The sequence below is a fragment of the Pan troglodytes genome, chromosome 12 (genome assembly GCF_028858775.2).
Source record: "Pan troglodytes isolate AG18354 chromosome 12, NHGRI_mPanTro3-v2.0_pri, whole genome shotgun sequence".
Lineage (NCBI taxonomy): Eukaryota > Metazoa > Chordata > Mammalia > Primates > Hominidae > Pan > Pan troglodytes.
In genome coordinates, this window is record NC_072410.2 from 20612400 (window position 1) to 20631384 (window position 18985).

An 18985-nucleotide genomic window follows, 5' to 3' on the forward strand; every position below is an offset into this window, starting at 1 on the left:
TTTTCTTTCTATTGGATGACACTGCTCTGCAGAACCAGTGCCCTTCCTTTTACAATGTGAAATTTGTCCCTCTCCTTCATTATAAACAAAAACTTAGTATCATTTCCTAGGTAGGAGAAATAACAGTACACCGTAAGGTACAGATTCTTGTTCCACTTCTGCTATTACTCAGTAAAGACCCCTTGGGTAAATCAGATAGCCTCTCTTGGCCTCAGTTTACTCATGTCTAAAGTCTTCATTTCTAAGGTCCCTTGGGACAATGACATTATCAGATTCAAAACAGAATAAGGCTCTATGTTCTACAGTAGTGTATAGGCACACTCGTTCTTAGGTCAGGGATTCCTAAACTAGAGCTCACAGAAACTGTACGCAAGTATACATCCACTTTTAAGTTAACACTTTTCACATTTCTCAAAGACCGTATCTTTAAAATAAAAGATTAAGAGCTACCTTAGCTGGTAATAAAACTGGTATACTTAAAAAAAATCAGAGATTGTTACTTTATCATTGTACTTGTTTGGCATGGCTAAGATGTGTTACTGGTCACTAAGGGTGAGATTTCACTTCCCTAACCTGTTCTTGAAGGCCTTCAACAGATCCCACTTCTTGTTCCACTCTAGAAGCCACACTTCTAAAAATGATCTGTGCAACATACATAATATGCAAGCTGTAGAATGCTGGCTGTTAAAAATGGGGTCCATTTTCAAATACAGCATTTTTCTAAACCATGCACAAAAGAACAGCCCTACAGGGACACTCTTCCATACTGTATACATGCCGTTGCCACTACATGTGAATACTGGCAGACGTTAGTGGCTAAAGATAAACATTAGATAAAACATAGGTCTTCATTGAGCAGACCTCAAATAGCAGAGCAATGAAGTACATTACAAATCAGCATCCCAGTACATTTTAAAAAACAAACCAACAAGGGTGTCATGCCACCAGTCAAAAGGTACTTTGCTTAAACTGGCATTCTTTAACATGCATGTTGTAGTGGTAAGTACTTCATTTCATACAGCCACAGTTATTAATACTTTGCTAAGGGCTACCAGCTGCTAAAAACTGCTGTTATCTCATACTGAGAATGCTAGTTCTATACCTTTGCTCTCAGGCTGTGAGGAAGGGGTGCTAGTCCAAAAGGCCATGGGATTAGATTTAAAAAGGCTAAAATTAAATCCTAGAAAATAAAGAATTTTTCGTTTTTTAACATTTTAGGAAACAAAATGAATATGCTTTTAAAACATAAAAGGCCAGAATCCCTCAATTTATACCACCAATCTGACTGTCTTACATATTCATTTATCCCTGTAGTTTCATTCTTTGCTCATTTAATACATGAGCAAGACTGACATACAACACATAAAATGAGAACATCTCAATATCATGGTTTTTTTTGTTTGTTTGTTTGTTTGTTTGTTTGGAGACAAAGTCTCACTCAGTCAGGCTGGAGTGCAGTGGCATGATTTCAGCTCACTGCTACCTCCATCTCCTGTGCTCAAGCGATCCTCCTGCCTCAACCTCCTGAGTAGCTGCTAATTATAGGCACGCACCACCACGCCTGGCTCATTTTTGTATTTTCAGTAGAAACAGGGTTTCACCATGTTGGCCAGGCTGGTCTCGAACTCCTGAGCTCAAGTGATCTGCCCACCTCAACCTCCCAAAGTGCTGGCATTCTAGGAGTGAGCCACCGTGCCCAGCCTCAATATCATGTTTTCTGAGTGACAAAAGAAACAGAACAAATGAAAATGAACACTTTAAAAAAAGACTCACGTTAATGCGCATGATTCAAGCATGAGTCCGTACACTGTACCAAGTTATTTTGCTCTGCCCTAGCATGATAGAAGTATCTTCCAGTTACTGAAATGTCTTTAACTAAGTTCTCTTGCTCTTTGAAACCTCACCGTGAACTTAAGGGAGAAAAAAAATTGCTCAAATATTTTGGGGGTGTTCACAAAGCATCGTTTATATCCCAACATTAGTATCCCACAGAGAGTCTGCATCAAGCTAAACATTAAAAGAAAGAAAAATTGTGCTTAAACAACAAAGTACCTACCCTTTTCTGGTGTTTTAAATGTGTAGTTGATTGAAGATTCTTCCGTTGGAAAGGAAGCAGAGAGATTTTTGACTTTGCTATCTGAAGACTGTTCGATATCAGAGTTCTTTGACAGTTCACATTTTTTAGATTCCACTTTGCTTTCACATCCACTCTGGGCTACTGAACTAGTTTCACTATTGTTACTTTTCAAAGGTGCATTAAAACTAAATCCAAACAAAGACCCAGTGGCAGAACTTTTGCCAAATGCAACTGGTTTTGATTTTTCACTACTAAAAATGCTTTTAACAGACTCTGAACGAAATACAAACTTTGCAGGAGAAACCACTGCTTTTGTTGTTGTTTCAGATGTGCTAGACACTTCAACTTCTGAAGCTGCATCTGCTACATCATCACCCTGAATAACATCTGTCCTCTCTCTTGTGGTTTCTTCTAATACAGCTACAGCAATTTTGCCACATGGTGACTCTCTGGGAGTGCCTGACCGAGAAACATGAGGTGCTATCAAAGAATCTTTTTCCTGGGCTGTTTTTGCTTCATCAAAAATTTTCTTAAACGAGTCTGCAACATCCTGTAGTTTAAAACGAACAGCTAAATGCTCTACTTTTCTTTCTCCATCTGCAAAATCACATGCAGTCCACACCCATACTCTTTCTGTCCCTTTCATATTGTGCAAACTCATGTCTGGAGTTATTCTGTGATTGGCACAAAGTTTTAATACTTGGTCCCTTCTCATCACTATATGAACTTGCTTATTATCATAATTCTGTAAAATCTTTATATCACCAATGCCCCTTTCTTTCCATTGACCAACATCTTTATCATATCTGTAGAGTTCTGCCCTGTGACTAAAAACAACTTGTTCATTTTCCTCACCACTGGATACTTCAACTAGATCAGGTAAAGGAACAACAGGTTCAAAGTACTGTCCATCTCTCTCTTCTTCTTGAGTAACATCAGATTCTTCATCAGTGCCAACTGAAGTCCCACTCTGATTCAACTTGGCAGGAGACTTAGATAGACTCAAAGCAGATTTAAAACTGAAGTCAGATCCTGTTGTTGACTCATCAGAGCGGAAAAGATTTTTTCTCACAGGGCTACTTGCCAACGGAGAATCATGTACTGAGCTACTACTAACATTATCATCCAAAGCATCTTCCCTTAAATCATAGTTATCCCATTCTAATGTGGGCCCAGTGTTTTCAGGATTGGGTTTTATTGTTGTGTCTGAGGTACCGGCTGCACCTGTACCTGAACCCTTATTTTCTTCCTCAGTGACTTTTGTTTGATCATTTGTCAAAAATGTTTTGAAATCTTTCAGTCCACTCTTCATTTCTTCAGCTCTCTGTATTAACTTGGCAGCTCTGCCAGTATCTACAAGTTTATGGGGAGTTTGAAGTGGTATGTCTAACAGAAGCCGCTGGCATTCCTCAAATTTCTGCTTGAATTCTTCAGCCAGCTCTGGTGTTTTAAATTTTGCTGCCAACTGCTCTAGTTTGGCATCACCATCAGAGAAATCACTGGCTAACCACATCCATACTCTATCTGATCCAGAGAGGGGCTTCAGGTTCATTGTAGTTGTTATCCAATGATTAGCACACACTTTTAGTACTTGTTCTCTTCGCATCAGCATTCTTGGTTTGCCATTGAGCTCATTTATGAGGATTTTTAAGTTCCCCAAGCCCCTTTCTTTCCACTGACTTATCTCAGCATCAAATCTAAATAGTTTTACCCGCTGTGAATACAGAACTTTTTCACCTTCTTCTCCGGTTACAAGTTCTACTTTTTCAGGCATTTGAACTACTGGTTCAAAATGGATGTCATCGCTGTCCTCAGTCTTATAGGCATCATCATCTTTCTCAAAGTCACCGGAAGTGTTTGCTTTATTGGCCATTTTACCACATTGTGATGAGAATAATTTTTCTCCAGCACCTGAAAATCCCTTGAAATTGGGGTCTTTTTGGCCAAACTGAAATCCTTCTCCTGAAGTTGATTTTCCAACATCTGCAAATGTAAAAGTGTTACTTGTTTGGCCAAAAATCACACCACTGCCATTCTTCTGGCCACTAATATCCTGAGCCTGGAAGCCAGTATCATTTTCAAGAGGCTTTTCACTTTTCTTTTCTTGATTTCCTGGTTCTGAAATGCCAAATTTAAATCCATCAGCAGACACAGGGATGGAAAATCCTTCTTTGGTTGACTTAAATTCTGTATTAGAAGAACCCTGAAACATAAATGAAGGTGAATTTTCTTGACCCACATGCCCAAAATAGTCATGAAATAAATACCTTCTTCATTCCTAATTTATCAAATGATGTTAACAATAATGATGATGATGATGATGATGATAACATTTATTGAGCATTTATTAATGCACCAGCTGGGCACTGTTCTAAGCACTTTACATTATTATCTCATTTTAATATCCTCAAAAACCCTATGAATTAAGGTATTATTATTATCCTCATTTTACACGTGAGGCAACTGATGTATTGAGAGGTTAAGAAACTTGCCTGTGGTCAAAATAAGCAGAAGAGCAAGGGTCTAAATGCACCCCAACACTCTGTCCTCAAAGCTGTCACATTCAACTACCACTGTAATATTGAGTCTTCAATCAATTGTTATATATATAGCTGTATCAGGCCTGAAAGTACTTACCACATAGTGGGTCAGCAAGGGCATTACAGTTCTATTTCTGTTAAAACAGAACGATGAAGGATCCACCACCACCACTCCCATTTTTAAAATATTCTAAATATTCACACTTATTAACACAAAAATAAGGTGACTAAGAAGGATAATTTCTGTATTTGGAGATAAATTTAAAATATCTACATTTTAAGGGACATAAAAGTTTTAATAGTGAACTGCTCTCTTGAATTTATTTGAAGGAACCCTAAACAATTTAAAAAGAAAATAATTATAAATGTATAAATTATTCCTTTGTTACCTTTGTGGGAGTAACATTAGCTGCTGGTCTGAGAAGATACTGGGAATTATATGCTGGTGACTGACTATAATATACTGAAGGGCCAGTAGTTGCAACTAAAAAAAAAGAAAGAAAGAAAACACTGTTAAAGTCTATACTACAGTTAAGACTATCTAGGCAAGAGCTATAAATACAAAGGCAATAGAAATTAAAGAAAGATTTAACTACATAAATTTTAAATTTCTGTACATCAAAATACACCAATCAAGATTATCAAATGACAAACTAGAAAAAATTGCTAAATATGACATGAAGAATAAGAGAATAGCATCGCTGTGATCAACAAGAACTACCTCACAAGCATTAAAAAAGGAATAAAGAAGAAAGTAACTGTTGCCTTTTCTAAGAAAGATCAGTATGATGTGGAATTATGGACATTCAGTCACAGAAAGGACGTAAGGAACCAAGATGCCATCTGATGGTCAATGCATTTGAAGTGGGCCTAGAAAATCTGCAGAAAGACTAGGTTGTATTTTGTAAACTAAAGCTATTACTGAGAATGTTCAGCTCAAAAATCACCTGACAAATTCATGGAAAGGATGTCATAAATAACATAAAATGTGTTCCCTGGCTTAAAATAAAAAGCACATCAACACTCATACAGATGTACAAACTGTCTGCTCCCTCTGTTTGGTCTGTTTTACCAGGAAACAAAATGACTAGAAGGCACCCATGTTAATGACACAACTACCAATAGTCATTTGCTTGAACTGTTTTATGATAGTTTTACCAGAAAACAACCAAAAGACCTTTTATGCCTGTACATGGAAGAAGAAACAGAAACTGTGCCAAGAGGTTCCAAACAATTGCCTCTGGAAAGCACTGAAAAATCAAGACCTAGAAAAGGCTAGCCAGAAGCCCAAGTTTGATTTTGGAAACCTTACAGAGGTGAGGATAGCTATTTTGAAATTACTATGGGGAGGAAGCAGGCACAGAACACAGAACAACCTGACAGAAATGGCCCAAGAATCTTAAAGTCTTGCAAGATGTCTGTCTGCATGAAAGCAAAAAGAAAAAATAAAATATTAAATAAAAAAAAATCTTAGTGTGAAGTTTAAGTAGGGACTTTAATTGACTACTGACTCTAAACTGTGCGGCTCTAATAAATCTACTAAAAGTAATCTAATTTTTTAAAGCACCGTATGAATAGACAATTTAGGAAAGAAATGTTAATGGGCCTCAAGGAACATGTTTTTGAAGTGAGCCTTGAAAATCTGCAAAATGACGAGGTTGCATTGTGCAAATTGAAGCTATTATGAGAATGTTCAGGTCAAAAAAATTACCTGACAAATTCATGCACAGGATCTCACAAGGAACACAAATGTGTTCGTTGGCTTTTTAAAAATCACATTAACATTCATGTTGATATACAAAAACTCTTCTCCATCTGTTTTGTGTGAGTTTTACCAACAAACCAAACAACTGGAAGGTACCCACGTTGAAGATGGCAAAACTACCAACTGCCATTTGCATGAATTGTTGAGCATGACTAGTATTAAAAAAACTTAAAAATTGATATCACTTTTGTTCCTACAAATTGGCAAAGGATTTTATAAGCTAGTAAGTCAGCATTAGCAAAAGTGCGAAAATGGCACTATCAGATACTAGTGGTAAGAGCATAAACTGAATATTTTGAATACCCTACAAAACTAGGACAGTGTCCTAGAATTTGTAATGGCATAAACCAGAAACAACATAAATAAAGGAACAGAATTTACAGTACTTCCATGTGATGGGATACCATGAACTCATTAATATTCAAAAAACATTTAAGTTTAAAAATGCTCAGAACTAAAGTAACATTTAAAAAACAGGCTAGCTCATCTACACACAACATAGTAACATGCTAACAATCTCATAAAAAATACTATATATATAGAGAAAGAACCAGAAGGAAATGTTCTCAAATATAAGAAATGTTAATAAGGTGGTTAGTTTTTAGTTTTCTTCACCCTGTTCAGTACTTCTGAGTATCTCCTATGAGCTCATTAATCTTTAATTTTAATCACCTTATTTTAAAAAAACAAGGACCATCTTGATATATGTTTACTTTTATTAAGGAAAAAGAATCTATGAACACAGGAACAGAAATCAGGAGATCTTGGCTCTCGCCCTTTCAGTGCCACAAAGCTGTTTTGTGAACCTGTAAATAATCCATTTGGAGTCTCCATGTTTCTCAATTGTAAAATGAGGATGTGCTGCTTCTACACATTTCACAGGGTCATTGCAAGAATAAAATGAGACAATGAGAATGTTGGATTTACATGCTTGTATAAGAACAGAAGACCTTTTATGCCTGTACACAGAAGAAATGGAAATCATGACCCACAAGGCACCAAATAACTGACTGCACACATCACTAAAAAAGCCCCAGGAAAGGCTAGCCGGTTTGTTTATCCTCTTACAAGGACCTATATGATGTGTAAGGTTTCAAGAAAACAAGGTTTGAACGTTAGACATTTCATATACTTATCTATGACTTACGACATTTAATAAGCTTGACTTCACAAAGATTTTCTGTTATTTTGCTTGTGTTGAGAAGATACTATCACAAAAGGTTAGTGGGGTTGCCTTAACTATATGAACCATCACACAAATGTGCTCATCTAAACTACATTTTATTCTAAATCTTTCCTGGGCTAAAAAGAGAAAAAAAAAGGGCACTACTACTACCATTTCAGAAGTCTGTCGTACGTAAAAGGAACAATTTTGTTATTTCTGGCTGCCTGGGAGCAACGTATTATACTGGCAAGTGCTTTGGAGTTACACCACTGGAGTGTGAATCTCAGCTCTATCAATAACTAGCTGTATAATAATGAGTAAGTTACCTAACCTTTCTTTATCCATTTCCTTATTTATAAAAAAGGGATTAATAATGGTACCGGCCATTCTAAGTTACTGTAATTAAATCAAATTACATTCACAAAGCACTTTTGCACATAGCCAACCCACAGTAAACACTATTAGTAACCTTAGTTCATTAACTGTTTACTCTATACTCTAATAAATGTCTGATACACACCCACGCCCACCTGCACATACACAAATGCTCATAGTAATTATGTAAGGCAAGTATTATCTCCACATTTCAGACAGGTTAACTTACACAGCTATTATAGTAAGTGATAGAGCAGAACTTAAAAACCCAGTATGATTCAGGTCCAAACTCCTTTTCTTTCTTTATATAACCATAATATTTCAAATTAAGTAAGATTTCCTATATAACGTCCTGCCTCTCATCATTATCATCAAAATAATTCCCCAGAGGTGTAGGTTCTTAATTAAGCATTTCTTAGTGCATAACTCTATTCAATAACATTTTTCAATATAAGGAATAATCTCATCTCAGCTCATCCGAGGTGTGGATTAAGTGTTCTTTAAGCCTTTATATACACGTGATCACATACGGCTCGTTTTTTCTGCTTGGGATTATAAAAATCTCCGTAACACCAAATACAGCTTTTGAAGTCACAGATAAACAGACGTTGACATGTATATTAACAAACATATATAAACAAGGTGATTTCACACGTTGTCTACTTAAAAGAGGGAAGTAAAGTAGTTTTACTAAAATATGCGATTATCCACTTGCCAGCTCACCTGTTAGTGGAGCCCCATGAAATATCTGTGACCTCTGATATCCATCAGGCACCGAGTCTGGTCCATAATTCTCTGTGGGCCAACGATGATGGGATGCTGACTTACTGCTATTTAGTTTCAACTCCTGCATTTCTTTCTATTGGAAGAAAAAAAATCAAATAATTTTAATCATTTAATTATATCATGCCAGAAACAGTGCTGGGGAAACTTACTCTTTTAAATTTAAATAACTGATTTTTTCTTTTTTTCTTTTTTGAGATGGTGTCTCGATCTGTCGTCCAGGCTGGAGTGCAATGGCACAATCTTGGCTCACCACAACCTCCACCTCCTGGGCTCAAGTAATTCTCCCACCTCAGCCTCCCGAGTAGCTGGGATTACAGGCATCAGCCAGCACGCCCGGCTAATTTTTTGTATAATAGTAGAGATGGGGTTTCACCATGTTTGCCAGGCTAGTCTTGAACTCCTGACCTCAAGTGATCCACCACCTCAGCCTCCCAAAGTGCTGGGATTATAGGTGTGACCCACCACGCCTGGACCTGATTACATCTTTTGAAAGTTTCTATTTGCCAATGAGTTCTAGGTACCTGGTGCTGATTTTAAAATATGATTCTTAATTTGTTAAAAATTTATCTGCTCCCATTTTCATTCGTTAATACAAAACCTAATTCATTAACTCTCTCACCTAAACAAATAACCTCCTAAATGATCACACCTTCATTTCCATTCTACACTTGCCTACATTAACCTTTCTGACATTCACCTCCAGCCAAGACAATTCCCTGCTCAAAAAAACAAGTACCTACAAACTAAACTTCTTTCCCCAACTTTCACAGTCCTCTAACATTACACTGACCATCCTTTCAGTGTGTTCTTTCTACACTGCAATCTGGAATACCTGACATTCCAAATCACCTCCCCAAATTAGCTTTTCACTTAACCCCATGCTGAAACAAAATACAACTAATTCTCCAGGTGATGTTCAAATGCTCCACCAGGAAAGGGAAAAAAGCAGTAGCTGCAGATAATTTATTATGTATATAATAATACATCCAATGCACTTAAACTCTTAATTTTTATACTATCTACACTGTTAGGTAAACAATATTAGCTCCTATCTTAAAATGAGAAAAAGGGATGCAGGGAATAACAGCTGGAATTTGAACCACATCTGACTCCAAAAATGTTTTCTTACACAACTCTGCTGCCTTGACAAGATGGCAGATAGATACAATGCCGTCTAGTGTAGCTATGTGGCTACCTGATCTCCGCTGAAGAAAACTAAATGACAGCACCATACCCAACCCTAGAACCTACAAAATGTCCCCTTACAAAACAGACACTTAACAGGAAATTCTTTTTCCAAAGAAATTGTAGTGGTATCAGAAAACAGGTAAATTTTGAAAAGTTTCAAACTTCTCTGTATCAGCCCAGGAATCCGATCAGTTCTAACAAGCGAGGTCAGGGACAGATCTAGCATGTCTGCTTTCTTTTTCTACAAGTGTTTCAAATAAAAATTTCCCAGAAAGACCTAACCATGAGGTCCAAAACTATCTCAATTTTCAAGCTAAATAAAATTTCCCCCATTCATCCATCTACAGTGCCTAGTCCAGATGCTACACATACACATCCAAGAAATAAGAAACTAGTGGAATCACCTAGAAAACTTTATGGTCACTGCTGGTATCCACACCAGAGCTTTGAATTTGCAATCACTGCTGTAACTGTAATTTTTAACATTCAGTGTGATGAGAATTGGCTTCAATAATTCTCTCATTTTAAAGATAAGAAGCCAAACAGTCACAAAGGAAGTGACTGGCCCAAGATCATTAATTAATGGCAGAGTCAGTACTAGTACCAAGCTTTTCAAGCTCATGGACTAGTGCTCCACTATGCTTCCACAGAACACAATGTTGGGAGCCTGAAACCTGTATGTTAAGTCAAAATTGTATGTAATTGTCATAGGCCATGACTACACAGAATTAACATTCAAGATTTTTGTGCAAATTCAAAAATGTCTTCCCCACCAAATAGTATTCTCTTAATTTGCAAATACTGCTGATCACACTGTAATAATCGCCACACATCAGCATATCCTTGATGTAACTTTAGCAGTATAATTTAGTTCTTGCGTGATAAACATGAAAGAACCTACTTTTATTTCCAATTCCAAAAAAGTCAAGCTCCTTTGAACCCTATTGTTAAAATAAGATATATATACATAACTATTTCCTTACATAATTAAGTCAAATTCATATGGAAGTATTAAAATATAGTAAGACTTTTTGAAGCTCAGACCACTTTTCAATTCCTAGCTATACATTTGAACACATGTAATCCACAGCTAATCTGGGAATGAACTCATAGACCAGAGTATGATTAGTACATTGTAGCAGTTCAATCACTTGGGAACCTTCTCTGTGTCAGGAACTCTTATATTTTAAATAAAACAGTTTCTACCTTTGAAGGTCTCAAATTTTGTGGAAGATGAGGAGAGAGACACATAAAGTACTTTCAAAAATATAGTAAAGGGCTGGGTGTGGTGGTTTACACCTATAATCCCAGCACTTTGGGAGGCCAAGGTGGGCAGATCGCCTGAGGTCAGAAGTTCAAAACCAGCCTGGCCAACATGGTGAAACTCTGTGTCTACCAAAAATACAAAAATTAGCTGGGCCTGGTGGTGGGTGCCTGTAATCCCAGCTACTCGGGAGGCTGAGGCAGGAGAGTCGCTTGAACCTGGGAGGTGGAGGTTGCAGTGAGCCAAGATCGCACCATTGCACTCCAGACTGGGCAACAGAGTGAGACTCCATCTCAAAACAAAACAAAACAAAATATGGTAAAGGGTCAAGACCAAGGTATGTAGGCTGGGCACAGTGGCTCACACCTGCAATCCCAGCACTTTGGGAGGCTGAAGCAGGAGGATTGTTTGAGCCAGGAGTTCAAGGCCACCCTGGGCAACATGGAAAAATCCCATCTCTACAAAACATACAACAATTAGCTGGGCCTGGTGGCATGTGACTGTCTGTAGTCCTGGCTTCGTGGCAGGCTGAGCCAAGAGGCTCTCTTGAGCTAGGAGGTCGAAGCCGCAGTAGGCTGTGATCATACCACTGTACTCCAGCCTGCACAACAAGACCCTGCCTTAAAAAAAAAAAAAAAAAAAGACCAAAATGTCCGCTTGCCATACTATTTGGATGGCAAGGGGACATTCTGACCAGCTTCAGAAAAAAAGTGAGAGAGTGGCCAGGGAAGGAATCTTGGAATAAAAAGTACAGCTAGAGAAATTAAGTGACTTACCTTAATGGCCTTTACTTCTTGGCAAATCATTTTCAGTAAAGAAATCTGATCTTCTGCCCATCGAGGTGGTGTTTCGGGAGAATACTAAAAAAAAAATAAAAATAACAAAAGAGCATTTAAAACACTTAGAAACAATTTCACAATGAAACGATTCCATTCTTTCCTGTTTACCTTGTAACTTTTACTTGGTGATAGTGAATATCTGGTAGGAGACGGTGTAGAATGTTTTCTTTCTGAATCTGCATTTCGCAAAGAACCATTTGTATAGAGAGGACCTCCTTCACTATAGGCTTCGAGTTCCTGCAGGACTGACTTCAGCATCTCTTTTACAGACTCCAGGGGCACAGGCAACTAAAAATAAAAGACATTAATTAAGGGCTTTCATTTGCAAAAAATTCCAAAAGTAAAAACTCTAAAATGATATATTTTATCTTATTTACATTTTTGTCATTTTAATAAGCACTTTACACTTTAAATAATAATACACGTGAAAGTGTTTTTTAATTATCTTTTTTCTTTGTTTTTCTGCTGTTTTGTATTATTATTTTTATTTTTTTGTCTTTATTCTATTTTTTTCTTCATGAACACAGAAAAGTGTTGTACAATCTAACATCTTCTGATTCTAAAGTCCATGCTCTTTCTATTACTTCTGTTAACCATGATAATTGTAGAGGAATGTTAACTTGGAAAGCTTTTCCAAGTGAACAAAATAAGTTACTGATGTTTTCTAACTGATTTTCAATGGTGACAGAAATACAGATGCTACAATACACCAGACAACATAAATCCTAATAAAAGAGTAGTAACACAAATTAATCAACAAAACGCTCAGAAGACTGAACATAATTTAACATCATCATGACAATCTCAAACAGCTGACAGCAAGAAAACAAGGGCGTTCATAATGGCTGATGAGGATGAGAAGAAATGCTCTTAAGTTGTCAGCAACAACTTTCGATTTCAGCAAAGTTCATTAAGAATTAGTCCTGAGGTTATAATATTTGTTTTGATTACACTGCTAAGATAACAAAATCAATGTCTTATCTTAGAAATCTTTTCTAATTCCCCAAGAAGTACTTTTTAAGAGCATATACCTAGATTCCCAAGTTTAAAAAGACACACCAAACCTAAGACAAAGCAAGCAAATATAAGCATTTAGATACACACATCCCTTCTGTGCATTAATAGCAACATATTACTGAGTATTTTTGAAATTACCAAAATATAAGACCAACGCAAAAACATTGACCAGTGGGTTATCAGTAAGAACGTACATACAACAACCTGCTACTTACTTTCTTGACCACTGAAAGATTTGAATCACTGTCATCTATAATCTTTATTAGGTAGTCCCTGGTCTTTCTCAGATAATTTTTGCATTCTTCTCGTTTTTCAGGAAAAATGGCATCATTTTCAATGTCTTCTGCCTTCCTGTGAAAAATCTATACAAATAGTGCTTTTATGAAATCATTAGCTTTTTAAAACAAAAAACTTTCAGCTTGGCCACTCATGGTGGCTCATGCCTGTAATCCCAGCTACTCAGGAGCTGAGGCACAAGAATCGCTTGAGCCTGGGAAGCAGAGTTTGCAGTGAGCCAAGATTGTGCCACTGCACTCTAGCCTGGCCAACAGAGAAACCCCGTCTTTTAAAAGAAATAATAAATAAATAAATAAAACTTTTAGCTCAAGTACCGCATCTACTTACCAGTGCAAGATTCCAATAAGAAACAACACTTTGTATAGATTCAAAAGCAGTCACAGCATCTTCTATATTTCCATGTATTGCATCCAATATAGCAAAAGTTATGTGTGCGTCTTCTTCATATTCAACAATTTCTGATGCCTAAACGCACAGAATAGTTTTTAGTCAAATTGTTTATACTCAGAATATAAAACCCAAATGATTTTCCAAAGATTTTATATGATCTTAAGAGACAAACATCTCATTACTCTTCTCTGTCATATCTTATCTGTGAGAGCTAGTGAATTTAGAAAACAAGATTACCATTAAATAACAAGGCAATTAATTTAAGCAGTTTATAGCTCCACTTCTTTGTTTATAAACTGGAAATTCCCATCTCCAATAAATTTATAAAGGAACTCTGTTACCTGAATGTCTACACTATGAAAATGTTTAAACAGAGGATCAATAGGTTCAGGAATACTGTTCTTCTTTATTATCTTCAACAATGGCAAAACTTTCTTCCAATAATGAACACTTCTCCCTATGTATTGTCGTTGATCATAAAAAGAATTAAGACCGCTGCCCTAAAAAAGAAAGTTAAAAGCACACAACTTTAAGGAACACGCATGATTAGATCTAAAGTTCATTTACAAGTTGTAAGAACTGGCTAAAATTTCAAGTCAAAACCAAATGGTACCTCAATAGTCATTTGTTCAACTTCCAAATACTGTAATAACTAAACCACCTTAATACCAGTGAACTCACTGCAACCTCTGCCGTGCAGGTTCAAGCAATTCTCCTGCCTCAGCTTCCCAAGTAGCTGGGATTACAGGCACCTGCCACCATGTCTGGCTAATTTTGTAGTTTTAGTAGAGTTTTTTTTTTTTTGTATTTTTAGTAGAGACGGGGTTTCACCGTGTTAGCCAGGAATGATCTCGATCTCCTGATCTTGTGATCTGCCCGCCTCGGCCTCCTAACGTGCTGGGATTACAGATGTGAGCCACCGCACCCGGCCTCTACACTCAACTTTTAAACACTTCTAATGATACCACCCTAATGTAGCAATCCCAACTACTTTTTAACAGTTGCCATTTTTAGATAGCTGAAACCTGCCTCTTCTGTAGTGTCAGTTTGTTCAAAAGGCTGACCATCTACACCTAATGGTGACACAAAACAAACCTTAAATATTTAGAAAGATCTATAATGGTCTTACCTACAAAGCCTTGTGCTAATTTGTTTTTAATTTTCAGGCAGAATAATTATCAGAACTTAATTATTAAGGAATAACAGTAACAGCTCAGCTAATATGTAACATTCACTGTGTGCCAGGCATTGCTCCTCTAAGTGCTTATATTTAACTACATTAACTATTTTGCAGCAATAAAAAACACATCTGTCATAATATGACCAAGCTGCTGTTTTCAGAACAAAAAAACTTTCAATAAAAAGTGCATGATTTTAAAAAATTAAGGTAATGTTCTTTAAAAATGCTTATACTTTAAAACTCACCATTTTCTGAAGGCATTTTGCCCAATGTACAAGCAGAGCAGGTTGAAGGCCATGTTTTTCCTGGGCTCTTAGAGTGTTTATTTCATGCTGAACTACAAGTCTCAATTCTGCTGAGTTTCCAGGTCTAAAAAATAGTTCAATATACTAAAATTGCTTTCTAAATACACAGTTCAGCGCTTACATACATATATGTTAATGGGTCACATGACAAATTAAATCTTCACATGAGGATTAAATCCCTGGTAAAACCTACGCACGAAGTGAAAGCAATATTTTTGTTTTACTACTTACAGTGCTTTTCTGTGAATCAGAGTACAAACCGCATCCCACCAAGACTTTTGTCTTTCTGTGCAAAGCTGTTTACATACAGGAAGGGGCAGGCATAACGGCTGATAGGAGCTGTGGTCAGAATTACATTTCTCCTTTAATTCTAAGTGGCTGGTATATACTACTCCAAGGAGAAATACCTGTTTTATTTAAGGAAAAGTTAAGTTAGAAAAAAAAATTAAACAAAATTCAGAATATTTAATTTGTTAAAATCTTTGCTTACTTCAAGATCTAAAATACATATTGATTCAGGCGCATTTGTTTCAAGCCTTGAGGTTTCATGGGGCAAATGATGGAAAAGCTGTTTTAGCCATTTTCGGATTCCAGGTAAAGCAGGCAATGAATTCCACTGTAAGCCAAGCCAAGTAAGGTGCTGAAGACTACCATTATGTGCTCGAATAGCACCTGAAATAAAATTTAAAAATTGGCTTAAGGGTTTGAAATTTTTCTTTGTGCCATTAGTTTTGCCAACATAAACAATTCACATTATATATATATCTTAATTATATAACTGCTTTTCTATATCAAAGCTGGAGGGAATTCTATGTTAGGCAAAATCTCATGTTCTTATTAAATGCATTCTCACTTGATTATTTCTAGAAATTTTAATAAAAATAGTAGTGATGAAGAATGTTTAAGTCCATCTTAAAAAATGACACTGACTAGAACTCAATAAACCAAAATCAACTGACAAAAGCCAAATAAAGAACACCTAACCTAATAAGAAACCCCAAAACAATGGGTTTTCCTTTAAGTCATTAAAGCAATGGAACACCACTACATTAATCCATTGGTACAGTAAAGAAATCTGTTTTTCTACAAGAAAGTCAATATTGAAAAGGTTATGTGCAGTCAGGAGTTCGAGACCAGCCTGGCCAGCATGGTGAAACTCCATCTCTACTAAAAATACAAAAAATTAGCCGAGCACGGTGTCACGTGCCTATAGTCCCAGCTACTTGGGAGGCTGAGGCAAGACAATTGCTTGAACCTGGCAGGCGGAAGTTGCAGTGAGCCGAGATTGCGCCACTGCACTCCAGCCTGGGTGACAGAGCGAGACTCTGTCTCAAAAAAAAGAAAAGAAAAGAAAAGGTTATGCGCTTCTGGAAGCATGAAGAGGTATAATCTTTCCGTCATTTTGGCAATTTGCAAGACTTAAAGATGTTCATGTCCTTTGTCTCAGTAGTTCTGTTTTTAGGTATCTCTATGGAAATAACTTGCAATGAAGACACTTTTTGTTGAAGTTTTTATCAGAGTATGATTATTAACAGTGGAAAAGTTGAGAAAACTTGGATGCCCAATAACAGAAAGTAGCAAGAAAATTATGACTACTTCATAAAAAAGATTATATTGCCAATAAAAGTGATATTTATAGTTTTAATACAGAGACTATGGGAGAGAATTCATGAAGGAAGCAAGATAAATCATACATAAACAACCATTTAGATGAAAAATATGGCCAGATGCAGTGGCTCATGCCTATAATTCCAACACTTTTGTTTTTGAGACGAAGTCTCGTTCTGTCGCCCAGGCTGTAGTGCAGCAGTGTGATCTTGGCTCACTGCAACCTCCACCTCCCGGGTTGGAGTGATTCTCCTGCCTCAGCCTCCTGAGTAGGGACTACAGGCACATGCCACCACCCCCGGATAATTTTTGTATTTTTAGTAGAGATGGGGTTTCACCATGTTGGCCAGGATGGTCTCGAACTCCTGATCTCAGGTGATCTGCCCGCCTCGGCCTCCCAAAGTGCTGGGATTACAGATATGAGCCACTGTGCCAGGCCTAATCCCAACACTTTGGGGGGCTTAGGCAGGAGGATCACTTGAGCCTAGGAGTTGGAGACTAGCCTGGGCAACAAAGGGAGACCCTGTCTCTACCAATTAAAAAAAAAAAATTATCTGGGCCAAGTGGCATGTGCCTATGGTACCAGCTACTCAGGAGGCTGAGGCAAGAGAATCCCTTGAGCCCAGAAGTTCAAGGCAGCAGTGACCTACGATCACGCCACTACACTCCAGCCCAGGTGACACAGTGAGACCCTGTCTCAAAATACAACAAGGCTGGTCGTGGTGGCTCACTCCTGTAATCCCAGCACTTTGGGAGGCCAAGGCAGGTGGATCACCTGAGGTCAGGAGTTTGAGACCAGCCTGACCAACATGATGAAACCCCGTCTCTACTAAAAATACAAAAAATTAGCCGGGCATGGTGGTGGGCATTTGTAATCCCGCTACTTGGGAGACTGAGGCAGTAGAATTACTTGAACCCGGGAGGCAGAGGTTACAGTGAGCCGAGATCGCACCACCGCACTCCAGCATGGGCGACAAGAGCAAAACTTGGTCTCAGAAACAACAACAACAAAAAAAAATACATGCCACCCCCACAGCACCACATTCAAACTCCCCCCAGCCCAACCCACACACAAAATGAATACAGGAAAATATTAAGTCGTTATTTCTGGGTAATAAGATTATGGGCAATTTATAAGAATTAAGACGGAGACCATTTCCTCTGAAACATATAACTTACCAACATCGTATCTAGCCAAATCTTCAAGCTCTGGTTCTTGTACATCAATGTTTCCAATATCATCGCTACCAAGAAAAGATGTATCCTTAGGTGACTGACTAGAAAACAGAGCATCATATAACACAGACTGCCCGCTTTTGTTGGCAAAAGTTTCAACAATCTCTTTTAAAAAATCTTGCTTGCCACGACTTAAGTTTAGCAACATATGCCCTGAAAAAAAAATTTAAGTTATTTCCATCACTTTAAAAATACAGATTGTATTTGCTCACGTTGTCTCATTTGTACACCCAAAGGGGAAATAACATGATTATTGCAGACCTAACCCTCCAACCCAAAAAATACAGCTGGACAACAAAACGGGTGCTTATGTAGCAAATGAAAAGAGTACAGGTTTAATATTCTCAGTATCTACATAAGACAGCAGAAGGGGTAAAAAAGACAGGAATGTGTATGAAAAATGCCAAACATATTTGCATTTTAGATGAAAAGGTCTGGATTTAAGTGGCCATAGGAGAACCGGGACAAGCTCTTATTCTCTGATCTGATACACTGATTTCTGAACCTGGCTGATCAGAATCCTCCTTTAAACAGCTTTTAAGAATTATTTCCGGCTGGGCACGGTGGCTCATGCCTGTAATCCCAGCACTTTGGGAGGCCAAGCTGGGTGGATAATGAGGTCAGGAGATCAAAACCATCCTGGCTAACACAGTGAAACTCCGTCTCTACTAAAAATACAAAAAAAAAAAAAAAAAAAAAAATTAGCCGGCCCTGGTGGCTGGCGCCTGTAGTCCCAGCTACTGGGGAGGCTGAGGGAGGAGAATGGCGTGAACCCAGGAGGCGGAGCTTGCAGTGAGCCGAGATCACGCCACTGCACTCCAGCCTGGGCGACAGAGTAAGACTGTCTCAGGAAAAAAAAAAAAAAAGAATTATTTCCAGGCCTCGTTCCCAGAGATTTTTATTCCATAGGTTTACAGTAAGCAATCAAAAAATCATAGTCTCGGATAAAATAC

The 18985-nt window shown here is 37.6% G+C and overlaps 2 protein-coding genes across 14 annotated transcripts in view; both read right to left on the minus strand.

The window, feature by feature from the left end:
* The window catches only part of IL18R1 (interleukin 18 receptor 1), a 247672-nt gene that overhangs the window by 184679 nt on the left and 44008 nt on the right, over positions 1-18985 (minus strand). The gene's annotated exons all lie outside the window — the stretch shown is intronic.
* LOC112208197 (ranBP2-like and GRIP domain-containing protein 4) overlaps positions 1-18985 on the minus strand; it is a 79938-nt gene that overhangs the window by 17527 nt on the left and 43426 nt on the right. For 7 of the 8 annotated variants that reach the window (XM_054678115.2, XM_063788938.1, XM_063788941.1 and 4 more), the window contains 12 exons: positions 17976-18185; positions 15679-15860; positions 15420-15595; positions 15129-15252; positions 14045-14203; positions 13641-13778; positions 13232-13378; positions 12108-12287; positions 11937-12020; positions 8646-8781; positions 5007-5101; positions 2057-4280 (listed from right to left, as the gene is read on the minus strand). In XM_054678115.2, coding sequence (XP_054534090.1) covers positions 2057-4280; positions 5007-5101; positions 8646-8781; positions 11937-12020; positions 12108-12287; positions 13232-13378; positions 13641-13778; positions 14045-14203; positions 15129-15252; positions 15420-15595; positions 15679-15860; positions 17976-18185 — 3855 coding nt within the window. Of the gene's footprint in view, positions 1-1102; positions 1181-2056; positions 4281-5006; positions 5102-8645; positions 8782-11936; positions 12021-12107; positions 12288-13231; positions 13379-13640; positions 13779-14044; positions 14204-15128; positions 15253-15419; positions 15596-15678; positions 15861-17975; positions 18186-18985 lie in introns of all 8 variants that reach the window. The other variant, XM_063788939.1, reaches the window with a different exon arrangement.